We start from the raw sequence: 22,818 nt of genomic DNA on the forward strand, positions 1-22,818 counted from the left end.
TCCTGCACCTAAGTTCCTTTTCTCTGCACGCTGCTATTCGTAACGTTTCTCGTGAGAGAAACATTTCAATTTGTCAAATTTAGTTAGACTTTCGTGCGATATGTCGTCCCTTAAGATCATCAGAGTTCAAGCGTTCCCAGGACTGCAACTCTAAGATGTGATCACCGACACGCATGGAATCTGCATATGGTGCCTCAGAAAAGATCACAACATCTAAGAGTGCGGCTCGTGTCAACGAAAGATTCCCAAATCCCGTAGGGAATGATCGGCTAAATTAGCGCTCGGGTGGCCTGTGTTGAAGTCTCTGGGTTGTTAGACCGTCAGGCCATCGGGACACGAGACCGAACGCCCCACAGCCGAAAAAGAGGACAGGCAACATAAGAAAGCGAAGAAGCGTTTGCGCTCCCAAAGCCAGTCATCCTTGTCCTCCCATAGGAAAAAGAGACACCATTGATGTAGACACGACTCTTGATTCGTCAGAGGATCACGGTAAGGTCTGCCCGACCCAAGGTGCGTTGAAGGAAGAGTGGGAGGCTTTCAATTAGCAAATGCTCCAGATGTTTAAGACAGCCATAGCCGGTCTCGACACTGCAGGTCAGTACGCCGCCAGTTGCGCCCGGAGGTTCCAGCACCAAGGTAGCCAAGTCTGGTCCCACGCCCTTGTGCTTGTCCACGACGACCAGCAATCTGTCCCTAGCGCCAAAGGGCACTGTGTTACCGGTGCCTTTAGTCTTTGGGGAAATTACGCTGTCAGCGCCAACAATCGACCGTCCCTTTGTCCCCGAAACCAGATTAATGTTTTTCAAAGGAATACGGTCGATTTTCGATGAGGAGGTGTCGGGAGGAGATAATTATTTCGCTGACCAATCAAATTTTCTTGCTCTGGCGAAAGGGCTGCATGACGCAGGTGGCTTGCATGTGTCTCTTGATCTAGATATGCAGTAGGCCGCTCCTTATTGTCACCCTAATGCACAGTACCGAAGGACTGTGGGGAGGTGGTAGAGGCCTCGGGTCTAGGCACTCCAGCAAAATCCCTGTCGGTCTATTATCTAACGGACATCTTAGATAAGGGGCCCATAGACAGAAAGGGCATTGACATTTAATGCGGCCATCTCAGATCCCATTGTGGCTGAGACCTTGCTCCATGGCAGTTGTGGATACAGAGCTTACCAAGAAATACAAGCCAGCTCGGGGGGGGTGGGGATTTGTCTTTTTTGTCTTCCCATCGCACGCAGGAAGGCTTATGGTGCAAACTCCTACAATAAACTCTAACCTCCACCTCTACAGACAGGGAATCCAAGAAAACTGATGCCCTGGCCAAAAAGAGCTTTGCCTCGGGCAGCATGGCCCTGAAGGCAGTCAAAGCATAATGCGTTTTCGCTAAGTACTCTCACGTGGCTGTGGAGACTCATGGCAGAGGCAGCGGAGCACATCCCAGATAGTGAAATGAGGGATGGGTTCATGCGAATCATGATGACAAGGAGGTGGCATGCCAAGCACTGCAGTTGGATCTGGAAACAGCAGATTGCATATGCCTGGCAATGAGGACGTCCACTGTGTTAAGGAGGTCAGCCTACCTTCACAGCTCAGGATTCTTACCGAATGTCCAGGCTAAACGTTTGGATATAGCTTTTGACAGTGAGTACCTGTTCTGCCCCCAGGCTGATGAGTCCTTGGAGAAATTCAAGGCACAGTGTAGGGAGCGCAGGATAGACCGTACCGCTTGTTCCACCACTACAGTGTTGGTGTTCCTCTTGTTGTCACTGGCCTCGTCAGGCCTTCAGATAGGCACAGTCAAAGATTACTTGGCAGCTTTGTCTGTTTTTAAGATGTCCCCGGATCAAGGATCCTTCTTCACGATCTCGGTTACTGAAAGGCCTTGTAAATAGGATCCCGCCTATTCCGTTTTTGCTTCAGAAAAATAGCACTTCCCCTTTAAATATATTTCATTTATGGGCACGTAAGCGCGAGGATAGGCGTGACGCATATGCTAACCATGCCCTACAGCACACATCACAGTCCCTTTTTTCCGCATGACAGGAACAACATCTTTACCGCAGCAGCAATATTTTTTTGCTGTGCACTTCCTTTCATTCAGATAATTTTACAGATAATTTTACAAAGTTCCCCGACCGTCAGCACCCCCCGGCCCACTGGCACATGTCGAGTTCACCTGGTTTCAGTCAGTGTGAATCATGTGGCACGTCTTTTCCTGCGTCAGATGACCCATTCACTCTGCAGTGTCTGGACCCTGACCATAGGTGGGACTCTGGAAGCGCAGTGACACTGCGTTCCCTGAAAAACAGGTTTGCATGTTGGGGAGAAATCTTTTTCAAGTCTCTGCTGGACCATCTCAAAAAGTTTGAAAACTGCAAGTCTCTGGAGAAGGTAAGTGATCTTTCAGTTTCTAAGGCACCTCAGAAAGGGGCCTCCCTTTCGGGGAGCGCCTGGACTGTCACGGGTTGTAAGGATCCTTGTACCGTTGCTAGGCCAGAGGCTCATAAGGCTACCAGTGCTTGCACCAAGGGGTCCAAGTATCCTACTTGTCCTATTACCAAGTGGCCCAAAAGCCCTACTACAGGACAGTTGTCTGAGGGGCCAGTTGGCTCCTAGGCCGTGACTTGGCCAGACGGTGCACCGTTGGCCAGGACTACCAGTGTTCTGGCTGAGGGCGTTTCGCCTCCCGTACTGGAGTCCGAGGTCCGTAAGAGAACCGATGTAAGTAACGAGGGCCCATCAGGGCCTCCTCTTAGGAGTGGCACGCCGGGCACAGTATCCCTGCACGCTCTGGGTCAGACTCTGCGGCAGCAAGGTCACAAACTGTCAGCGAGTCGAGGGTCCATGTTAGGTGGACTCATCACCGTCTGAGAGAGCGGCAGAGCTTACCAGGCCTTCAAAGGCTGGTTCAGGGCTGGCTATGAAGCCATTGGTCACGGTTGACTGGTCTAGTGACTACATTCCCTGGTGCACCTCATACCCTATTCCAATGAGTTCCTTAAGGTATGCCGAACAGGCATTGCAGCACAGGCAGAGCCCTCAGACTCCAGTCGCGTCTATCTGGACTCCCATGGCGGAAAGGGCACGCGCCTCAGTACAAGCCTCGCCAGCCTGTGAGGACAGGTTCGCCGATAGATTCCTGCAATTAATGAAGGGGCTCATCAAGGAGGTTCTTGGCAACGGCAGGGAGAGCCTTCTGGGCAACAGGCTCCCCCTTTCACTGTGCCAATGCCTCAACCACCTCCTCCCCCTCCACTACACTCTCGAGCACCACTTCAAGCTGCCGGCGCTGGACAGCCTAGGGACCCTGTGCCTAGTCAGGACCTGAAGGACCAGCTAAGCGTGTCTGGCAAAGGGGAGGACACGGATGATGATGATGAGGAGGAATCTGATATCCATTCTTCGGCCACAGCATTCCATGAGAGGATACAGGGGTTCGCCAAGTTCTTATGGTTACCACTGTCTCCTCAGGAACAAACAGAGGCAGGTTTTTTGGCACAGGTGTTGGCTTTCCAAAGCTCATCCAGGTCTGGCATCTGCTTCAAAGGGATGTCCTGGAAGTTGCCAAAAAGCTATGGGCCAAACCGCATTTGTGCCAAGCAGTTAGCCGAAAGCTTGATGCCCGGTACATACAACTAGGCAGCAAGGGGGTTGCTGCTTGCTTGCCACCCATAGCACCACTCGGCAGTTGTGGCCGCAGCATCACTATTTTCCAGACTGGCTTGGCAGGTTTCTCTGGTCAGGCTACATCCTCGATGGCAGCTCTTATCAAGGAGGACAAGACGTTGGAATCTTTCAGCAAGAAAGTGTATCTCAATGCAGCCTTGCATCTCCGTCAAGCCAATGCGATCGCATTGTTGGCAGCAGCCAATCAGTGACTCTGGCGGGAAATCAGGGATTTTGCACTGGAAAGGCAGGCAGCGTTTATGTCCTGTCTGTATTAGGTGTGAGAAACTGGAGGGTATTCCCCCCTATGGATCCTCTTCTCAGGTGGCCAGGGGATGGCCATCACTACTGGATCCAGACCCTGGGGGTGGACAAACGAGGGAGGATCACCTGAGTGGAAGGTCACGGGGGATTGGGAGAACATCGAAGGGCGAGACATGGTATTCCCCTCTTTTCCATTCTACCTCAAAACCCTTTCCCCTCAGCTTTCATGGGTTATTTCCAAACCCATTCCATCTTCCCCTCCGCATTTCCAACAAATACTGGGACGAGCAAGAGGCAAGAGGATTAGTGACGATGTCCCATAAGAATAACATGGGGCGTGTAAGGGAAGCCCGGCTGTAGAAAGAACTTAAGTTGTCCCATTGATAGTCAGGCATTTACTAATTATCACTCACACTTGACTCCACTTGACTGTTTTTCCAACCATAAAAGGTGTGGTTTTACACAGGTGAAAGAACTAGCTCGGGACGTAGTCTGGACCAGAGAAGCCAAGGAGCAGAGAGTAGCAGGATCTATGGCCCAGAGAAGAACACCGTGCCGAGAGGCAGGCCCAGTGTTTGTGAGGGGATGTAGTGTGTCTAGGGAGTCGTGTCTCCAGAGAGCCAGAGCGAAGCACCGTGCAGGTTGCTATCGGCGGTCTGAACATTCCTCCTTCCCTTGGGACCTGTGCTGGCCCCAAGGGTGTCTGAAGGGCAGTTGGTGAGACCGTGACATCATGCCCGCGCAACCAGACAGGACCACTTGTCAGCGCGCTGCTCCCCGGGTGAGTCTCATGAAAGTAAGAGAGACAGACTCGGGAGCATGCGGCTGACTGAAGCGGAGCAGGTGAACGAACGGAATGCATAAAGCAGCACAGAGCGTAAAAGAGGAAAGAAATTAAATGAACTAGTGAAGTTATATAGAATGTAAGACGAGTGACAAGATCAAGGGAAAGTAAGAGGAAGGAAGAAACACAGAGCATGCAATGGGCGCAAAGTGAGAGAACTGTTATAAAGAGGGCACGAGCAACGGAAAACGAGAGAGAAGGTTGCAAGCAAAAGACTCTGATGCTTTCAAAAGACTCTGATGCTATCCCTTTCAAGAACTGTATATGAAAGAAAGGTACATCCTGACAAACCGAACTTGGAATAGGACTAAGCTTGGGGAAGGGAACCCTAAAAGGCCTATCAAAGTGGAATCTTGATTTTGTGTTACTGAAAGAATTGAAGCTTGGGAAAGGGAACCCCGAGACGCTTAAAGAAGAACTGTGGTTTTTTTTGGGTTATGTTTTGAACTTCTAAGGACTAAAGCTTGGGGAAGGGAACCCCGGGGCATTAAAGACATTGACATTGTTTGAACTATGGAGAACGTCCTATGAACAGTCCCTTTTGATTGAACTCATTCTTTTGAAGCTGACCAACCTACACCTGCTGAGAAGACCACTTGAAACCAATACTGGTTTCCTATTTTTGTTGATCAACCATTTTTTCTTTTGAAAGACCTCCTAACATATTTCTATCAAAGAGTGAGGGCAAGTATAGGTTTAGACACAACCGATTTTTATTTTGAACTCTTAGACATCGACGTCCCTTAGAAACATCAGTTAAGGGAACCATCCCTTTAGAGTTGGGGCCAGTCAGGCATTACACCAACCCAAGAACCTTAGTAAATAAAAGTTTTAAAATGAACACCTTTGAGTCTGTCTCTCTCTTGATACCATGCCTGTCTCACAGAGGACAAGATCATCTTTCAGGACCTCCTGGAATCACCTCTGGCTCATGCTACAGCCAGCAGAGGCATGTGCATAGGAGTTGACCTGAGGAGGACTGCCTGGATGCATGCCACCAGGTTTACCACTGATGTCTAGGATAGACTCTTAGACCTTCCCTTTGAGGCAAACTAGCTTTTACATTCCTCCACAGATGAGGAGCTCACCAAGAAAAAGTCCAGCACGCAGATAGCAAAGTCATTAGCAAGCCAACAGGGAAAGGGTTTGCTCATGCCCAGGGAATACAGGACAGCAGGGCATGCTCCGTTGGGGGCTTTAGGGGTTTCCAGGAACAGAGATCCAGGTAGCCTGACAGGTTGCCTAGTGTGCACAGGCGTAAGCAGCAGAGGAGGGCAACAAGGCCTTCTATTCGCCCCCCTCCTTTGCGTCAGCCTCAGAGCCCAAGAAGCAGTGACGTGTGCGACGGGGCATGGGTCTCCGGTGGGTGGCAGTCACACTGCACAAAGAGCAAGGATGCTACCTATTCCCAGACTGCTGGATGCTTTCTGTGGTTTCAGGAGGCTTCCGGCTCCCTCCCTGTTGCTCATCCTCCCTGCCACTACCCCCTCCTTCTACAAATAGGGTCTTCAGCACTGCTCAGGGAGGTGGAGTCCTTAGTTTAATCCCATCAGTGGAAGAGGTGCCTGTAATGGAAACAGGCATTGGATTTTACTCCAGGTTCTTTGCCATTCAAAAGGAAAACATGTAGGCCAGAGAGTGGTGTTGGACCTATCGTTCCTTAATCTCTACCTACCCCTTCAAAAGTTCAAAATGGTCACACCAGCTCAAATTGCAGAATGCCTCTGTCCAGGAGACTGGCTATGTGCCCTGGACCTGAAGGATGCATACCTACACATACCGAGTTAGCACCCTCATCGGAAGTTCCTACCATTCTCAATCATGGGCAGGCATTTCTAAAACAGGGTTCTCCCATTTGGCATTAATGCTTCACCCAGTCACTTCACAAAGATCATGAATGTAGTAGCCGTTCTGCTTAGGGACAGGGGTCAGCATGTCTACCCCTACCTCAATGACTGGCTCGTCAGGGCCGACTCCCCTAATGAAGCATTGAGGACGATGCATTCATTGATCGACATTCTATTCATTTGGGATTCTCGATCTATGCGAAAAAGTCAGAGTTCTCACATACTTGGACAATTATCTTCATTGGGTTCCATTGCAGGCCAGGATTTTCCCTACCCCGGAAAGGAGAAGAGATATAGGGGCTATGGTGAGGCACTTCTTGACGAACAGTCTCACAACAGTGTGGTGGTATCGGCACCTTCGGGGGCTGCTGGCTACGTGTATTTGATCAGTTTCGCTAGCGAGGTGCAAGATGAGGAGGATTCAAATGCACCTGGCAGCCTCATGGGATCAGGAGACTGAGTCGCAGTCAACATAGATGGTCATTCCTCCAACACTTCGGGAGGACCTGCTGTGGTGGAGAGAGTAGTCCAACTTAATGCCTGGAGCTCCATTTCACCCACTTCCTCATACGATAGAGATGACCATGGATTCTTCACTGGAAGGGTGGGGAGTGACACTGGGTTTACTCTTCGGCTCACAGGCTTTGGTCCGGAATGGACAAGGAGAGACACATAAATTACCTAGAATTGAAGGCTTTCTTCCTAGCTCTGAAGGCATGGCATTTGTCTTTAGAGAGAGATGCCCGGGTGGTGCTACTTTTCACAGGCAGCACGACATTGATGTTCTACGTAAGCAAGGAGGGGACACCAGGTCCCCCCTCATTTGCAGCCTAGCCATACAATTGTGGGAGTGGATGGTACAGCAGAACTCCTGAATAACTCCAAGGCCAGGACAATTCAGAAGCAGACCGGCTCAGCCGTCTGGGCTCCGTTTCTTACGAGTGGGAGATGGACAGGCTGATCTTTCAAGAGTTGTTTCAGATGTGGGAGCAGCTGGATATATACCTGTCCACCACGAGAAGCAATGCCAAATGCAAAGGAAGGGCCAAGGAGAGGGATCTGGGGGAGATGAGCTCCAGATAGACTGGTCGAACAAGAAATGTTATGCATTTCCCCTGACCCCGCTGTTACAGAAAGTGGTCCACGAGGTCAGGGAGGCCAAGAATTGCAGGCAGAGCCTGTGAGCTCCTGTGTGGCCATAATGGGCATGGTTTTCCAATCTTGGGACACTAGCCTGCTACAATCCCCTAACAGTGAGGATGTCGGAAAGGACGTTATCACAGCAGCAAGGAGCAGTCCTACACCCGAATCCGCAAGAATTTAACCTAGCGGCCTGGTTCCTGAAAACCTAAAGTTGGCCCATCTGAATCTCTCTGCATGGAAAGCCTCTACAAGGGCTCAGTACAGGAGCAAGTGGACACAATTTTATCACTGGGCAAAACAGAGGGATCTGCTAAGTTGCTCTCTAGATGATGTAGTGTCATTCCCGGCCGATCTGGCTCAGTCTGGAGTTCATGTAGACACACGCAGGATGTACGCAGCGCTCATTGGAGGGTATAGGAATTCGGATCAATTGATTTTCTCTTCAGCAAACCCAGTGGTCAAGAGGCACCTGGAAGGGCTCTCTAGATTATTTCCTCCCACCAGAAGACCATGGCCTTCCTGTGATCTCAAAGTAACACTAGCAGATTTGGCACATAAGCCCATGGCCACGGCAGACATTAAAATGGTTACTTTTAAGACAGTTCTATTAGTAGCAGTTACGCCAGCCAGACGAGTGAGTGAAATACAAGCATTGCCAACAAAGCAACCGTTTACCATGTTTTACAAGGATATGGTTGTGCTTCGCACTAATCCTTCATTTCTACTCAAAATCATCTCAGAGTTTCATATAAACCAAGCGTTGATGTTACCCACTTTCTTGCCAAAGTTGCAGGCGGACAGAGTAAGGCGCTGTCTTGATGTCAGCGGGCTGTGAAGTTCTACTTGGACAGGTCAAACCAATCCAGAAAGCCAGACATACTGTTCATAACATTTGGTGGCACAGCTCCAGGCAGTCAGGCATTCAAGGCTTCCATCGCTAGATGGATAGTGTGTTGCATATTGGAGGCTTATAAATTGCAAGAAAAGTCGCCTCCGGAAGGTATTTGAGCTCATCTGGTGAGGGCTAAGGCAACCACGGTTGTGTTTCAGAGACACGTCCTGTAGGATGTGATGAGCAAGGCAGCGACCTGGACTACCCCGTCAGCATTTTGCCGGCATTACTGTCTGGACATTAGCTCAAAGGAGGATGCAGCCTTTGGCCAGGTGGTGCTCAGGAATTTAATTACATAAGGTTATAGGGGTTCTCCCCCTCCCGGTAAGTCATTCTGTGTTGGAATCGCCCATACGGTATGGAGGGAAAGGGACCGGATGAAGAAGTAAGAACAAGTTACCGTAGTGACTACTGTACTCCTAGTCCATAGTCCCCTTTCCGCCATACCCCCAACCCTCCATCCCCCTGTAATAGGTACTAATGTGTATTTAGGCAGTTGTTACGGATGCACTTTACTAGGGACTGGGGTGTGCCCAGTCAGACGTGGTTAACGTGCACGCCATGCCTATCCTCGTACCTACGCTGTTATGACCTTTTAAGAGCAATTTGACATTTGGTACAACTTTTAATTATATGTTGGTTCACGGAACCCTTACCTGATGGCAAGTGGATTCTTGTAGAATGAAGGGGAGCTTTCCTGACTCCACCCCTGGCCTGAGGTGGTAAGACAGGTGTAGAACCGGGGAAACCCTCCTGGGGAAGAAAACTTGTGATAGTAGGGAGTACTGGGGTTCAGGGAAAGGATGTTGTAGAGATTCAGCAGTAGATTCTAAGGTAGACTTGACAACTTTTCAGCGTGATGATGAAGGTCTTCTAATAACCAGTTTTCAGTACAGCACCCACATAGGAAACAGAGAGAAAAAAGGGATGAGAGTTTATGTGGCTGAGGGTGTAAGCAATGTTCACTAGGCATATATAATGAGGGAAATTAATCTCGTTAATCAGGTAAGAGGAACGTGAAATGACAAGAAATTCTTACCGGATGAAAACTTTCACCATGTTTAAATATGAAGATCGATGCACCTGATGCATTGGTTGAAAATGATGCATGAGTTGTGTAAGTTAACACTGATGCACGAGTTGCATTGTAGGCACTGAGACATGAGTTGCGTTGATAGTTTAACAGCAACTCGAGTTAGAAATGAGGAGGAAGCACGCTCCCGTGCATTCCACGACTAGTGTTCTTTTCGTGAATGAACAGGAACGATATGGAGATCATAAGCTACCGGTAGAGAATATTGGGGAACGCTTAGCGTTAAATTGGATTCTGGTAGTTGGATTACAAAGCAACAGAGACAGAATCTTCAAAGCCTGTGATAAGGTCAAAAGCGAAACTATGTTCCAGTAGGAAGGGAAGTGGCATGTGTAATCACTTTTAGCCGCAGCAGAACAGTCACGAGTGACCGTGCCAAGATGGCATATCAAACAAAGAAGGCAGGTGGAGAAAGACACAAGGAAGCTGGGAAGAGTGAGTCAGGAAGGAAGAAAGAAGAATGAACTTAATCGTAAGGAAATTCTGGCAGCGCAGCCAAGGTTGTAGCAACTGCTGAATGCAAACAGAGGAGTGCTTTTAAAGAGAGAAATGGGTGGAGTAACGGCGGCCATGTTTGAAACAACTAGACCGTAGAAGGTGAATGGAAAGTGAAGACCTATTGGAAAGCATGTTCGAAGGAGGAAAAGGTTATTTATGAAGTTTCCATTTGTTCCATAAAGAATAGCGTTGTATGACAGTATGCCCCCGTTGTGAGAGATTGGGACCAGGTTTCCAAGGACGTGATCTATGGAAACGTCAGATGCATGCAGATACCTCTGAAGCTGGTTCCCAAGTGCGATCGCACAAAGCATATCCCTTTCAATCAATTAGATATTGAAGTTAGCCTTTATAGTATCGACAATCACATATTCCTGCGGCTTCATATTCAGCGTCTTATTGAGTGTCAATAGGTGGGGGTGCAGTATTGGTTTTTCTGTGAAAACAATCTGGTACATAGCGTTTCAATTGGGATATGTGGAAGACTGGGTGTATTCGAGACTGACCTTGTGAGCTTTATACAATAGGCCACTGGACCGATTACAGCTTGAACGGGAAAGGGGCCGAAGTATCGTGGAGACAGTTTGGACGGTAACAAATGGCGAGGCAGAAACTTGGAGGCTAACCATACTTTGTCTCTGATATGCAATACAGGTGCTGCATATCGTTTCTTATCTGCTTGTTTCTTTTAAAGTTCTCTGGAGTGAGTCAAAGCAGATAGGGCTTCAGTATGTCCTTTTTGGATGGAATCCATCAAAGTATCCACGGTAGGGTTCGGTGAGATGGTGTGCGTTACATTCGGTATGCTGGAAGGATGATAACCGTAGGTAAAATGGAAGGGAGAAGTGTTAATGGCACTGTGGTGGGAATTATTGTATGCAAATTCCGCAAGAGGTAGTCGCTCCTTCCAATTGTCTTGAAGGGCTAATACAAAACAACGTAAATAGTGTTCTAAAGTTTTGTTAAGCCTTTCTGTTTGTCCATTGGTCTGTGGATGGAATCCAGAACTCAAGGTCGTTTTATGCCCAAGGTTTTACAGACCAGAGTCCAGAATTGGGAAGTATATTGGGAACCACGATCCGAAATTATAGTGTCAGGAAGACCGTGTTTAGAAAAAAGGAATTGTAAGGATAATGTAGCCATTTGGGAAGCAGTGGGTATTTTGGTATTGAAATAGAATGAGCCAGTATGGTGAAAGAATCAATAGTGACCATAATAACTGTGTGTCCATTAGAGGGAGGAAGATCTACAATGAAATCGGTGGAGATTTGTTGCCACGGTTGGGTAGGAAGAGTTGGTTGTACCAACAATCCAAATGGGTGATGGCATGACATTTTTGTTTCAGTACAGATCTAACAGGTCGTCACATAGTCTTTGACATCTCGGGAGATCTCTGGCTACCAGAAATTACGATTGATCAACAATAGGGTTGCTTTGACTCCTCTATGACTGGCGATGACGGTATCGTGGGTCATTCGCAGGGCTTCTTCCCTAAGTCTTTCTGTTGGAAAATACAATTCTGGTTAATAAAAATGCAGGCCATCTTCCAGTGATATATTTAGCTCTTTTTTGTGTTTGACTATTTCCGCATCCAATTTGAAAGTCGCCTTTCTGAGGGAAGTTAGGTAATCTGTCACTAGATATAAGGAAGAGGAATCAGGAAACATTCTTTCTGTGAGAAAGGTGGTTTTGTTGTTGATAGGTTTGCGCGATAAAGCGTCTGCCATGATATTGGATTTTCCAGGGACAAAGTCGAAGTTGATTCGGAACGAGGAAAAGAAATGAGCCCATTGAGCCTGTCTACTGTTTTGAGTTTGTGTGTTGCAAAACCCTTAAATTGTGGTGGTCGCTCCTTCTACTGGGAATTGGGCACCAACCAATAAATGTCTCCATTCTTGAAATGCTCTCTTAATGGCCAACAACTCTTTTTCAAGAACCGTTTAGTTAATTTTGGGGCTGGTCAGGGTTTTGGAAAGATAGGCAATGGGATATTCAATTCCTTTCTTATCAGTTTGTTTGAGCACTGCTCCTAGAGCATTGTTTCAAGCATCTGATTCAACAATGAAGGGCTGGTTTTGATTTGGTAGTCTCAAAATAGGGGCAGTACTAAATGCCCTTTTTAAATCTAAAAATACTTTTTGTGTTTCGTCTGTCCAAAGGAACTTTTGTCCTTTCTTTAACAGTTGAGTTATTGGAAGGATAGTCTGAAAATTGGGGAATGAACCTGCGATGAAAGTTAAAGAAACCCAAGAAGCTTTGAATTTCCTTTACTGATTGGGGAATGGGCCAGTCCAAAACTGCTTGTACGTTTGTGTGATCCATTTGTGTTCCTTGGGCCGAGAGTATATATTCCAAATATGGGATCTGTGTTTGTTTGGTGGACACACATTTTTCCAATTTGGCGAATAAATGGTTTTGCTGTAAACAACGAAGTGCCTCTCGTACATGGAGTATGTGTTCTGGGAGACTCTTTGAAAAGATCAAAATATCTTCAATGTATACCACTACTGAATGAAGTAGGGGATCTGAAAAGACGTGGTCCATAAACCTTTGGAAGACTGCCGGGGCGTTTGTGAGACCGAAGGGCATGACTCTGTATTCGTAATTTCCAAAAGGGGTCCTGAGGGCAGTCTTCCATTCGTCTCCTTGGCGAATGTGGATAAGATTTTGTGCTCCTCTTAAATCTAGCTTAGTAAAGATATTTGCTCCCTTAACTGCTTCCAAGATGTCGGTAATAAGGGGCATGAGATATTGTTCTAGAATCAATATTTTGTTCAGCCCACTGAAGTCTATGCTTGGTCTTAGTACTGTGATTTGTTTCTTGGGAATGAAGAACAAAGATGCCCGCGCAGGAGATTCCATGATTAGTCCATCGCTGTGATTGCTTTCTAAATAGTCTTGCAGGGCGTTTTTTCCCCGTTTGTGATTGCTATATATTTGCCCAAAGGGGATTGGTTTTTCTGGTATTAGATCAATTGCGCAATCATCTCGACGATGGGGAGGAAGTTCTATATATTCGAGATCTGAAAACACCTCTTGGTAATCTTTGTAGTGATTGGGTAAGGTTACAATTAACTCTATGGGTTTGGCTCTGGAGGGTAGGGTCATTGTGGAGGTTGAAGTATGAAGACCCACAGATCCTTCCGACAGGCAATGGTTAATACAGTGTTCTGACCCGAGAAAAAGAGATCCTGCTGTCCAATTGATATAAGGGTTGTGGAGTTGCAACCATGCAAGTCCTAGTATGACAGGATAATGTGCTGTTTTTATTAGATCAAAGGCTTATTTTTTCTTGATGGGACAATATGGACGTTACCAATGGGTGTTTCTTCTTTGATCAATCTGGATGATAATGGGGTTCCATCTACTCCTTCCACCGGAATAAATGTAGAGTGAGATCTACGTGGAATTTTATATTTGTGTGCCCATTCGTTGTCAAGGAAATTTCCAGCAGCACCACAATCAATCAGTGCAGGTACATTTTCTAGAACTTGATTGGCGAATGATAGGGAGATTTTCACAACAACCATCTGGGTAGAAGAAAGGGAACTTACAGTTCCTTCCCGGACCATCATCCCCTTTATGACCGAGAGGCAACGTTTCCCGAATGCCTGGGAGGAACTAGGAGACAATATTTAAGATCATGTTCCTTTGATGCACAATACAAACAGAGACCTAAATTACTACATCTAGATCTCTCTTCATGTGTTAATGGACTTCTGGCGGCTTGTATTTGCATATGCTCATCCTCCTTATGGGATTTTAGATTAAATCAGAGATTTTCCGAGGGTCGAGGAGTTTGTACTTGTCGTTTTTCAGCATGTCGCTCTTGCAATCTATAATCCAGTTGCATAACAGCAGTAATCATTTCTGCTAGGTTTCCAGGACGAGGCATTCTGGAAATCTCATCCTTCAATTCTTCATTTAGTCCTCGTCTGAAGTAATTAAGGCATCATCAGACCAGGCTGTTTCATGTGCCATTTGTTTGAATTGGGTGATAAAGGTTAGTGTCCATGAACCCTTGCTTGAAATCTAGTAGATGTTCTTGTGCAGATATGACATTTTCCTGTTTTCTGAACATTGCTCGAATGCTATTGGTGAATCCCGGGTATGAATCAAGACTGGGATTATTGGTGGTAACCGGAGGGGTTGCTCATGCAAGAGCTGCTCCAGCAAGGTTTGAAATCATATGGCCTACTTTGGTTCTATCTGTGGGAAAATATGGAGGCTGCCCCAATCCAATGACCGTCGTCTCCCTAAATTCCACCCCTGGTGGCCAACTTCATATTTTGACGGCACCTTTCAGTGTTGGTAGTCCTCTCGTCTTGCTGTCTGAGTATTTTGCAATTTGTTTTGTGTTTTTTCGGGTACATTTGTTATTTTTTCTCTGGATCTTGCCATCCTCGACCGATTGACTACCGGCAGCGGGGACCCGTTGGCGGCGAAGATCTACCTTCATCGGCAGATCATCTCATTGAATTTCCAAAGGCCCAGGCTTGGGCCTACTTCACACCTCGTCGATGTCGGAGGAGAAAAGGAGTCTCTTAAAAAATCTGCACTAAATGTGTACTGCGGATTGTCTACGTCGAGGATCGCCACCTGGAGTGCCTATATTAGCTGAATCCTGACAACGACGAGGACGAATGCGAGATTTGCCACGGATTCCCAGCTAAGACAAAGCCGGACCGCTATCAAAGGTTGGTGGCATGGCTCAAAGAGGGGAAGGCCTCTGACTCTGCCCCGTGTGCAGCCAGGCCTCGTCCAGGACCGGCTGGTCCCATGAGCATGCTCCCTCTAACAAGAAGAGGTCAAGGTCCTTTGAGGATGCCCCTTCGCAGGGTAGCCAAAAGAAGATTAAACACTGCGCTGATGATCCAGCTACGGTCGCTGTGGTTACTGGGCTTGGTTGGGGTAGGACCCGTTCCCTGTCTCCCTCTCAGTCCACAGTGAGCCTGTCAGTTGGTGAGGTGCCTTCTGCGAGGAAGTCTTTGACCCCTTTGAAGCACAGATCTTCGTCCAAAGACAAGGCTATGAAGGAGAGGTCTTTAGGTGGGCCATCGAAATCCCTGTCAATGACAACTTCGTCAACCAGCACCACAGCCCTGTCGACGACTACTTTTTCCTCCAGGGCACCATCTTCGTTGAAGGTTGCTCCGTCGACGACCACGAGTCCGTCAGCGACCTCGCCTGATCCTGATTTGTTGATGATTCCATCAACGACCATCACTACTTGGTAGTGGGGAGAGTCTACCACTACTGTTTTGTCTACAGTCAAGACGACGGCTACCCCAAGGGTGGCTCTGCCTCCACGGCCTCCGGCTGCTGCAGCGGCTCTGTCAACGACCACGGCGGACGAGCCTATAAGGGTACAGGTGCCCACTGTCGCCTCATTCCTGAAGGATTCAGGCAAGGTGAAGGACCTGCTGCCTCCCATTGATTTCCTCTCCAGGCTGGTGAGGATGTTGCTGACAATGCTGATGGGGTCCCCTAGTCTGTACCCTGTACATCTATACAATCTGATATGATCATCGTTTGCCAGAAGGCTACTATTCAGATCATTAAGCAGGTCTTGGTCCCCTGTCCTGAGAGGAGTCTCCCAGGAGGGAGCCTTATCTACCAGTTGAATCACATAGGTGCTTAAGCCCGAAGTCATTGCCAGTGGTTCCATTCATACCTCAACCAGTGCCCTGGGACATGTCAGGGGACTTTCTGACTACCCTCCACACGTTAGTGTCGAAGATACAGTAGAGGTTGCCAGCAGCCCATGTGCCTGGGACAGTCCATAGCCCTTCTAGGCCACCGGCTAGAAGTCCTCCCAGGCTGAGTCCTCCAAGACCAAAGCGGCAATTTAGCCCTGCAGGGCTGAAGCACCGTCCAGCGCCACTGCACGCGACATCTCCCCCTCAGAGGCCTTTAAACCTGGTGGTTTAAGAGCCGCCACGCACAGACACAGGTACTGACTTGGACACTACAGCAACGCATACAAATGAGTATGATGATGGGGAGCCGCTTGGTGCAGATGAGCCTGCAAAGGCGTTCCCTCCGGCCAAGTTGTGTTCTTTTCATGCCATGATCTCGAGGGCAGCTGCTCTCTTCAAGCTGGTCCCGGTGGAGAAGGAGGGGTTCCTTTTTCAACGTCTGGAGTCTTCACAGAAGACAGTCATGTCAATCCCTCTGCTAGACGATGATTGGGAGGAGGGTTTGGACCTGATGAAGACACAGAATACACCCCTCCCAAAAGAGACAGGGCGGAAAAGATGTCCAGGGTCCTGGACTCTGCCCCTAGGTGCTTGAAATTGCAACCTTCTACAGACCCTGTGGTGTCTGCCACCGCCAGGAAGCGCTCAACAAACCCATCATCCTTGTCGATGGTGCCTCCTGACCAGGAGAGGAAGAAACTTGATGCAGTAGGAAAGCGCATCATTCACACTGCAGCATCCACCGCCAAGGCCACCAACACCCTGGCCATACTGTCCCGGTATGACTGGGAGCTCTGGTATAAGCTCGAGCCAATCTTGAACTTCCTGCCCCACAACAGAAGGCTGATGCCTTGGCCCTGTTCCAGGAGGGCGAGGTGGCCTCGGACCATGCCATCAAGGTGGCTTTGGATATTGCGGACTACAGCTTCTGCTAGATGGGCAATGGGGTGGCCCTTCAGCACCAAGGTTGGCTGAAGGCTACAGACTTCAGGGCGGACGTACAGTCCAAGGTGGTGGACATGCCTTTCGACGTGGACAATTTGTTTGGAAAGGCTGTGTACGAGACGCTTGTATCAATTAAGACCGACACAGAGACGGCACGGTCGCTTGGGATGCTGAGACAGAGGAGATCATCATCATTTCATTCCTCAAGAGGGAAGTTGGGCAAGTCCTCCAAGGGGGTACTCTGCACCCTATCATCAGCCCTCCTGCTCTACCACCCAGGATGCCTACAGGGGGCGCTCGCAACCCTTTGACAGCGGAGGACAGCGTTGTCGCCCGCAGGCCAGGACGGAGATGTCCAAGCAGGCCTGCACTGGACGTGGATTTGGGCCCCCACTTTCGCACCCGAGTGGGCGGCCAGCTAGCAAAGTTTGTCGACAAGTGGAAGGCCATCACCACTGACAAATGGACGTTCTCCATCAGGGGCACACCTGGGAATTCCAACGCTGTTGTCCTCACATTCCTCGTGGGGCGCGTCAAGAACTACATGTGGCCCAGCGGCTGCAGGAGGTCCAGGCCATATTAAGAATGGGAGCAACAGAGCCCGTCCCTCAGCGCATCTGGGGCTCCATAGTGTACTTCAGATACTTTTTGATAACGAAACAGTCAGGAGGGTGGCGGCCGATCCTGGACTTAAGGTGCCTCAACAAGTATTTGAAATTCCAGAAGTTCAGGATGGTCATGTTGCAGCATGTGCTCGACCAGCTGGAGGAGGGGGATTTCCTGGCGACCCTGTACCTGGAGGATGCCTACTTTCACGTCCCCATTCAGCCAAAGCATCTAAAGTTCTGGCGGTTTGTGGTCCAGGGACGGTACTATCAGTTCAAGCCCCTGCCCTTCAGCCTGAAATCGGCACCAATGGGTGTTTACGAAGTGCTTGGCTCCGGTGGCAGCACATCTACATCTCTAGGTCATTCACATATACCCTTATCGGGACGACTGCCTCATCCCCTCCCACTCTCACGCGCTGGCAATCCAGCATACTGCAGAGACCATTTGCCTTCTCTCGGAACTCGGATTCTCCATCTATCCAAAGTCCTGCGTGAAGCCGTTGCAAAACGTTCTGTTCCTGGGTGCCCATCTCAGCATGGTCGCATGCCTGACTACCCCTTCGGAGGAGAGGGTGACCGCCATCCTGGGGAAGGTGCAGCGCCTGTCATCGGCGCAATCCACAACTGTGCAAGCCATCAAGTCGCTGTTGGGTATGATGTCCTCCTGCATCAATCCCGTTCCGTTCTGCAGGCTCCGGATGAAACCTCTTCAAGAGTTCCTGGATGTGCAGTGGCTGCAAGTCACGCGCTCTTGGACAGACAAGATCGCCCTCAACCAGGAGTTCCAACAAGCTCTGTGATGGTGGGGAGTGCACACACATCTGACTCAAGGAGCTCCTTTTCAGATCACACTGTACTAGGCCATGGTCACCACAGATGCCTTTCTGTAGGGCTAGGGGACCCCCACCAAACCGTCGCATGTCAGAGGCCTCTGACTCCCAGAGGAAAAAGACCTTCACATCAATGTCCTGGCACTTGGGGCAGCCTTCTAGGCCCTCAAATGATTCCTGCCTCAATGGTGTGGGAAGGTGGTGAGGATCTTCACGGATAATACCATCACCATGTTCTACATCAGAAAACCGGGTGGGCCATTCTTCAGGACATGTTCACCTGACGGGCACCAAGCACACCATTGCAGATTCGCTCAGCAGGGAGCTCACTCCAAGTGCCAGAGGTTCACCAGCAGGTTCCCTCAGCTAAGGGCTCTGGGGGATGCCTTCTCGTTCCCAGGGGAGGAGCTCTTCCTGTATCCCTTCTTGCTGATTCTGTTTGATCAACCCACTCAGACAATGTCATTGCAGGATCATACACATCGCTCTACCTTTCTCAGAAGGGCTGAAGTGCCTAAGGTCCAGCAGGGGCAATTTAGATTCCTGTGGCCATGAAGAGGTAGAGGAGGGTCGAGACAGTTGACTACTGCTGTTGCGTCAACGGCTCCTCACAAACCCCTTTAACCCGGTTGGAGGTAGAGTCTGTGTGCTCTTGGGCAAATAGAAGGAAATCACTTCCGACGCCTGGGTCGAGTGGGTTGATCGAGTGGGGCTACTGCCTACCGTTTGTGAAGAGACCTCCGGACAGACCTCCACCTCCCTCCCGACAGCTGGAACGGGAGCTCCAGGAAGAGCTGAAACCCTTCTTTTGAAGGGAGCAGTAGAGGAAGTGCCAACCGAGGAAATGGGTTCGGGCTGGTGCACTGGATACTGCCTGGTCCCAAGAAAGGGGGAGGACTCTGTCCCATCCTGCACCCAAGGGATTTGAACAAATTCCTGAGGAAGGGCAAATTCAGAATGATGACGTTGATGGAAATTCTCCAGGCTCTGGCTGGTGTCACTGGGCCTTCCAGACACCTATTTTCACATGACTATCCACAGGAAGCACAGAAGGTTCCTAAGGTTAGTCATCGGGGATGAACCTTACCAATTCAAGGTGCTCCCTTTTGGCTTGACCTCTGCCTCCAGGGTCTTTACCAAGCTGATGGCAGGAGTAGCGCCCCACCTCAGACAAGCCAGCGTCTTTGCGTTTCCATACTTGGACGATTGCCTGATCCGAGCACAGTCTCGAACATGTTTCTAGGCACCTCAAGGACACTTGTTCTGTACTGCACAACTTGGGTTTCTCACTGAAATTACAGACCTCACCAGCGCAAAGACTCCAGTTCATCTGCGCGATCTTGGATACCCGGGAGGTGAAGGCTTTTCCTTACAAGGAGAGTCACCAACGTGGCACACATGATCAGGCTCTTCCAGAATTCCAGCTGTCTTCCGGTATCTGCTTTCCTGCGCCTGCTGGACCCCATGGCATCCTGTATTTTCCAGGTGCAGCAGGCGAGACTCCGGATGAGGTCCCTTCAGTGGCTTCTCAGGAGCTAGTGGTCGCAGTATTTTGGCAAGATCTTAGATGTCCTCCAGTTTTTGAGGTCTGTGGCGAACTACCTGACCTGGTGGAGTGACAGGCCGAACATATTGGTGGGAAAACCTTTCTGGGCGCTGTGGCCAGAGGAGCAGGTTGTCTCGGACGCCTTGCTGAAGGGCTGGGGAGCTCATGGCAGTGGCACGGCCGTATACGAGGGAGTGATGATATTAAGTGGCACTATGCCCCCTGTTGAAGAAGTTTCCAAGCAGCCGACACTGGGTAACTATAGACCAGGATGAGAAATATCTGTGAGAGAAGAATCCATAGAAAGAAAATTACTGCTAAGTAATTTCTTCTTTCATGCCCGACATAAAGGTGAGGCATAGTATTTGGATATCTCTACTATATCAATCAAATCATTTAATACTGGATTAATTAGTGTCAGAAGTCCTCCACTTGGTGTGCCGTACTTCCCCTTAATTGTGGGGATAGAATATGAGGCTAGGCCTTGTCGGTGCTTATTTTCAATAGACCGACTTTCTTGGAAGCAATTTATGTCCTGTGAGCTAACAAAACGACACCAGAACGAATCTGATAAGTTTTTATTTAGGCCTGCTATATTCCAAGATGAAATCATTATATCATGGGAGGTGTTATACTATTTGCTATAGGGGGACAGATTGAATCTTCAATCCTAATCTGCTCTTGCCGTCAATCGACTTCATCTAGGTTCTCAGCACTGGGTGTTGCTTCAGCTAGGGAGGTTATATCGATGGACATTTCTTGTATCTGGTGAGAACCGTGCTCTACAGTACTAGGTTCTCGAACTATGGTCAGAGTTTATTTTGGTCATGGTCTGATCCTTGCTCATACATATGGGCAACCTGGGTCTCAGTTTGATTTGGACATCGCTTGGCGAGAAAGATCTATATTCGATCGCAAGTATACCTTCCACCAGGTAATTGCTTCTAAGACCCATTTAGATATAATCTGTGGTTTCCCCTCTCTCATTTCGGTGTCTAGAGCAAAAGACAATATCATCCCTCATTACAGAACATCATCCTCTCTTATATCTTGGCCTGTGGATGCACACATTGATTAATTAATCCTCATTTTCAAATGCACCTTAAGCAGGTTTTGGTACATTTACCGTGTATATGTCCTTACTATGTTTAGCTATATTGAGGTAACATGCTAGGTTGATATGTGGGCCTACTTGATTGTGTGGAAACTGTGTTTGTGGTTCTACCATGCGATTTTTCGATTCAGTACACATTGTTGGCCTGGATGTTTCCCATGCATGGACTTTGGTCTCATGACACAAATTTGCCATGCATTGCCTGGATTGCCAAGCAGGGGTAGGATGCTCCCTTGACCTCCCTTTTTCCCCATCGGTTCCGCCTGTATGTTCCGATTCCCCCCCATTCGATCTTCCTGTCATGTTTACTGCTTTGGGATTCTTTCAAGAGATGAGGAACCCATAGGAGTAGGGTATCCGAAGAACAATTTGGTTACCGGGAGTAATGTTCTTTCTGTTGGATACAGTATTACCTCCATAGATTCAGCATTAACCCTGCCTCCCTTCAGTTAGATTGCATGTAGCCAGCTAATGTGACAGGTTTGTATTGTCCTTGGCCTTTTAAAGAGGGGAAAAGTGAGTGGAATCTAGCTCGTGGTGCTCTTGCTGCTCTGTTTACAGCGTAAACATCTATTCTGCTGGTGACACCATTCATGTCATGAAAGTCAATGCAGGGGATGGCTAAAAGTGGGATGGACAAGGCCGAAGGGAAAAAAGATTTCTAGCGCGATCTAATGACTGTTGTTTGTAATACACTATACTGTAGCTTTGTTAGTTTTGTTTGCTAATGTTTAACACAAGTTTTCTCCCTTTCTATTTTCTTTCTGCAGGTCACAAAGAGCATTCTGAATTATGATTGTCAACAAAGAATTGAAGACTATTTAAAAGAAATTTTTTATATCGAATGATGGGGACTTTTTACTTTGGGTTTCTTTGTTGCTTTTCACGTATGTCTGAAACCTGCTGTACTGTTGGAAGGGTAGATGTCACAGACACTGCCAGGTGTTTACATTTGAGGAAATGATGATCAGTGTGTGGGGTAGGATTTGAAGGAGGGTGCATATGAAGATATTTGTGTTTTGTATTGGGCCAATTGCTAAAATAGCATATTGATGTATGCAACCATATTGTATGGTTTGGTACATTGGTTAAAAAATTGAAATGTGTAACCCGAGTGCCCTTCCATGAATGTTTTTCCAAGATGGACATATTGTAGACTCAAACGTACTGATGTTGTTGGTGGGTCGCCACTTACAGTATGCTGGAAAATTGAAGCTGAGTGTCACTCCAGATCTGTTCTCTTGATTTCCACATTGGAAGGATGTACTCTTAGCACCATCATGGAGTTTTTATCGATTGCTGTGGGCAGTCTGCCCTCATCTGAATTTTACTTCGGAAGCACTGCATACACGTGCTCACTTTAGAACAGTTTATTAGAAGGTTTGCTTCACGTTCTGGGTTTGCTCATGTATTGCTCTTCTTCATTGCTTGAAAAGACTTTAGCATGATAGAAACACTGAGGCTGCATCAGCAAACGTCTAGCTCAACAACATGGAAGGACATGTTACCAAGGAAATAGTTTTTTCTGCTTTGGTTTTGGTGAATCTAGCACTATGAAGTAAACTGCAAGACTGTTCCTACATTCCTGTGATCAGTTTGTTAAAATTGATTTTTTTGTATTGCTGCTATTGCTTGCTGTGTCGATTCTTTTCTTGATGTTGTGGGCTCATCATTTTGAACAGCCTTCCACCAGCGAGGCCACTGAAAACCTAAATTGGCCTTAGCGGTATGCATGCGTTTCCTGCACAACACCTTCTTATTTGAATCTCAGACCTCCCATTTTTCTGTTATTTCCTTTTTACTGATGCCCCTGAAATGTACTGTAAGGACTT

The 22,818-nt window shown here is 48.1% G+C and overlaps 1 protein-coding gene across 3 annotated transcripts in view; it reads left to right on the top strand.

Annotated features, from left to right (window-relative positions):
- UGGT1 (UDP-glucose glycoprotein glucosyltransferase 1) overlaps positions 1 to 22,610 on the top strand; it is a 2,047,742-nt gene extending 2,025,132 nt beyond the window's left edge. For 2 of the 3 annotated variants that reach the window (XM_069617854.1, XM_069617856.1), the window contains one exon: positions 21,757 to 21,919. In XM_069617854.1, coding sequence (XP_069473955.1) covers positions 21,757 to 21,782 — 26 coding nt within the window. In that variant the 3' untranslated portion in view covers positions 21,783 to 21,919. Of the gene's footprint in view, positions 1 to 21,756 lie in introns of all 3 variants that reach the window. The other variant, XM_069617855.1, reaches the window with a different exon arrangement.
- Positions 22,611 to 22,818: the final 208 nt, after the last annotated feature.

The sequence above is a fragment of the Ambystoma mexicanum genome, chromosome 10, assembly GCF_040938575.1.
Source record: "Ambystoma mexicanum isolate Mex_15411 chromosome 10, UKY_AmexF1_1, whole genome shotgun sequence".
Lineage (NCBI taxonomy): Eukaryota > Metazoa > Chordata > Amphibia > Caudata > Ambystomatidae > Ambystoma > Ambystoma mexicanum.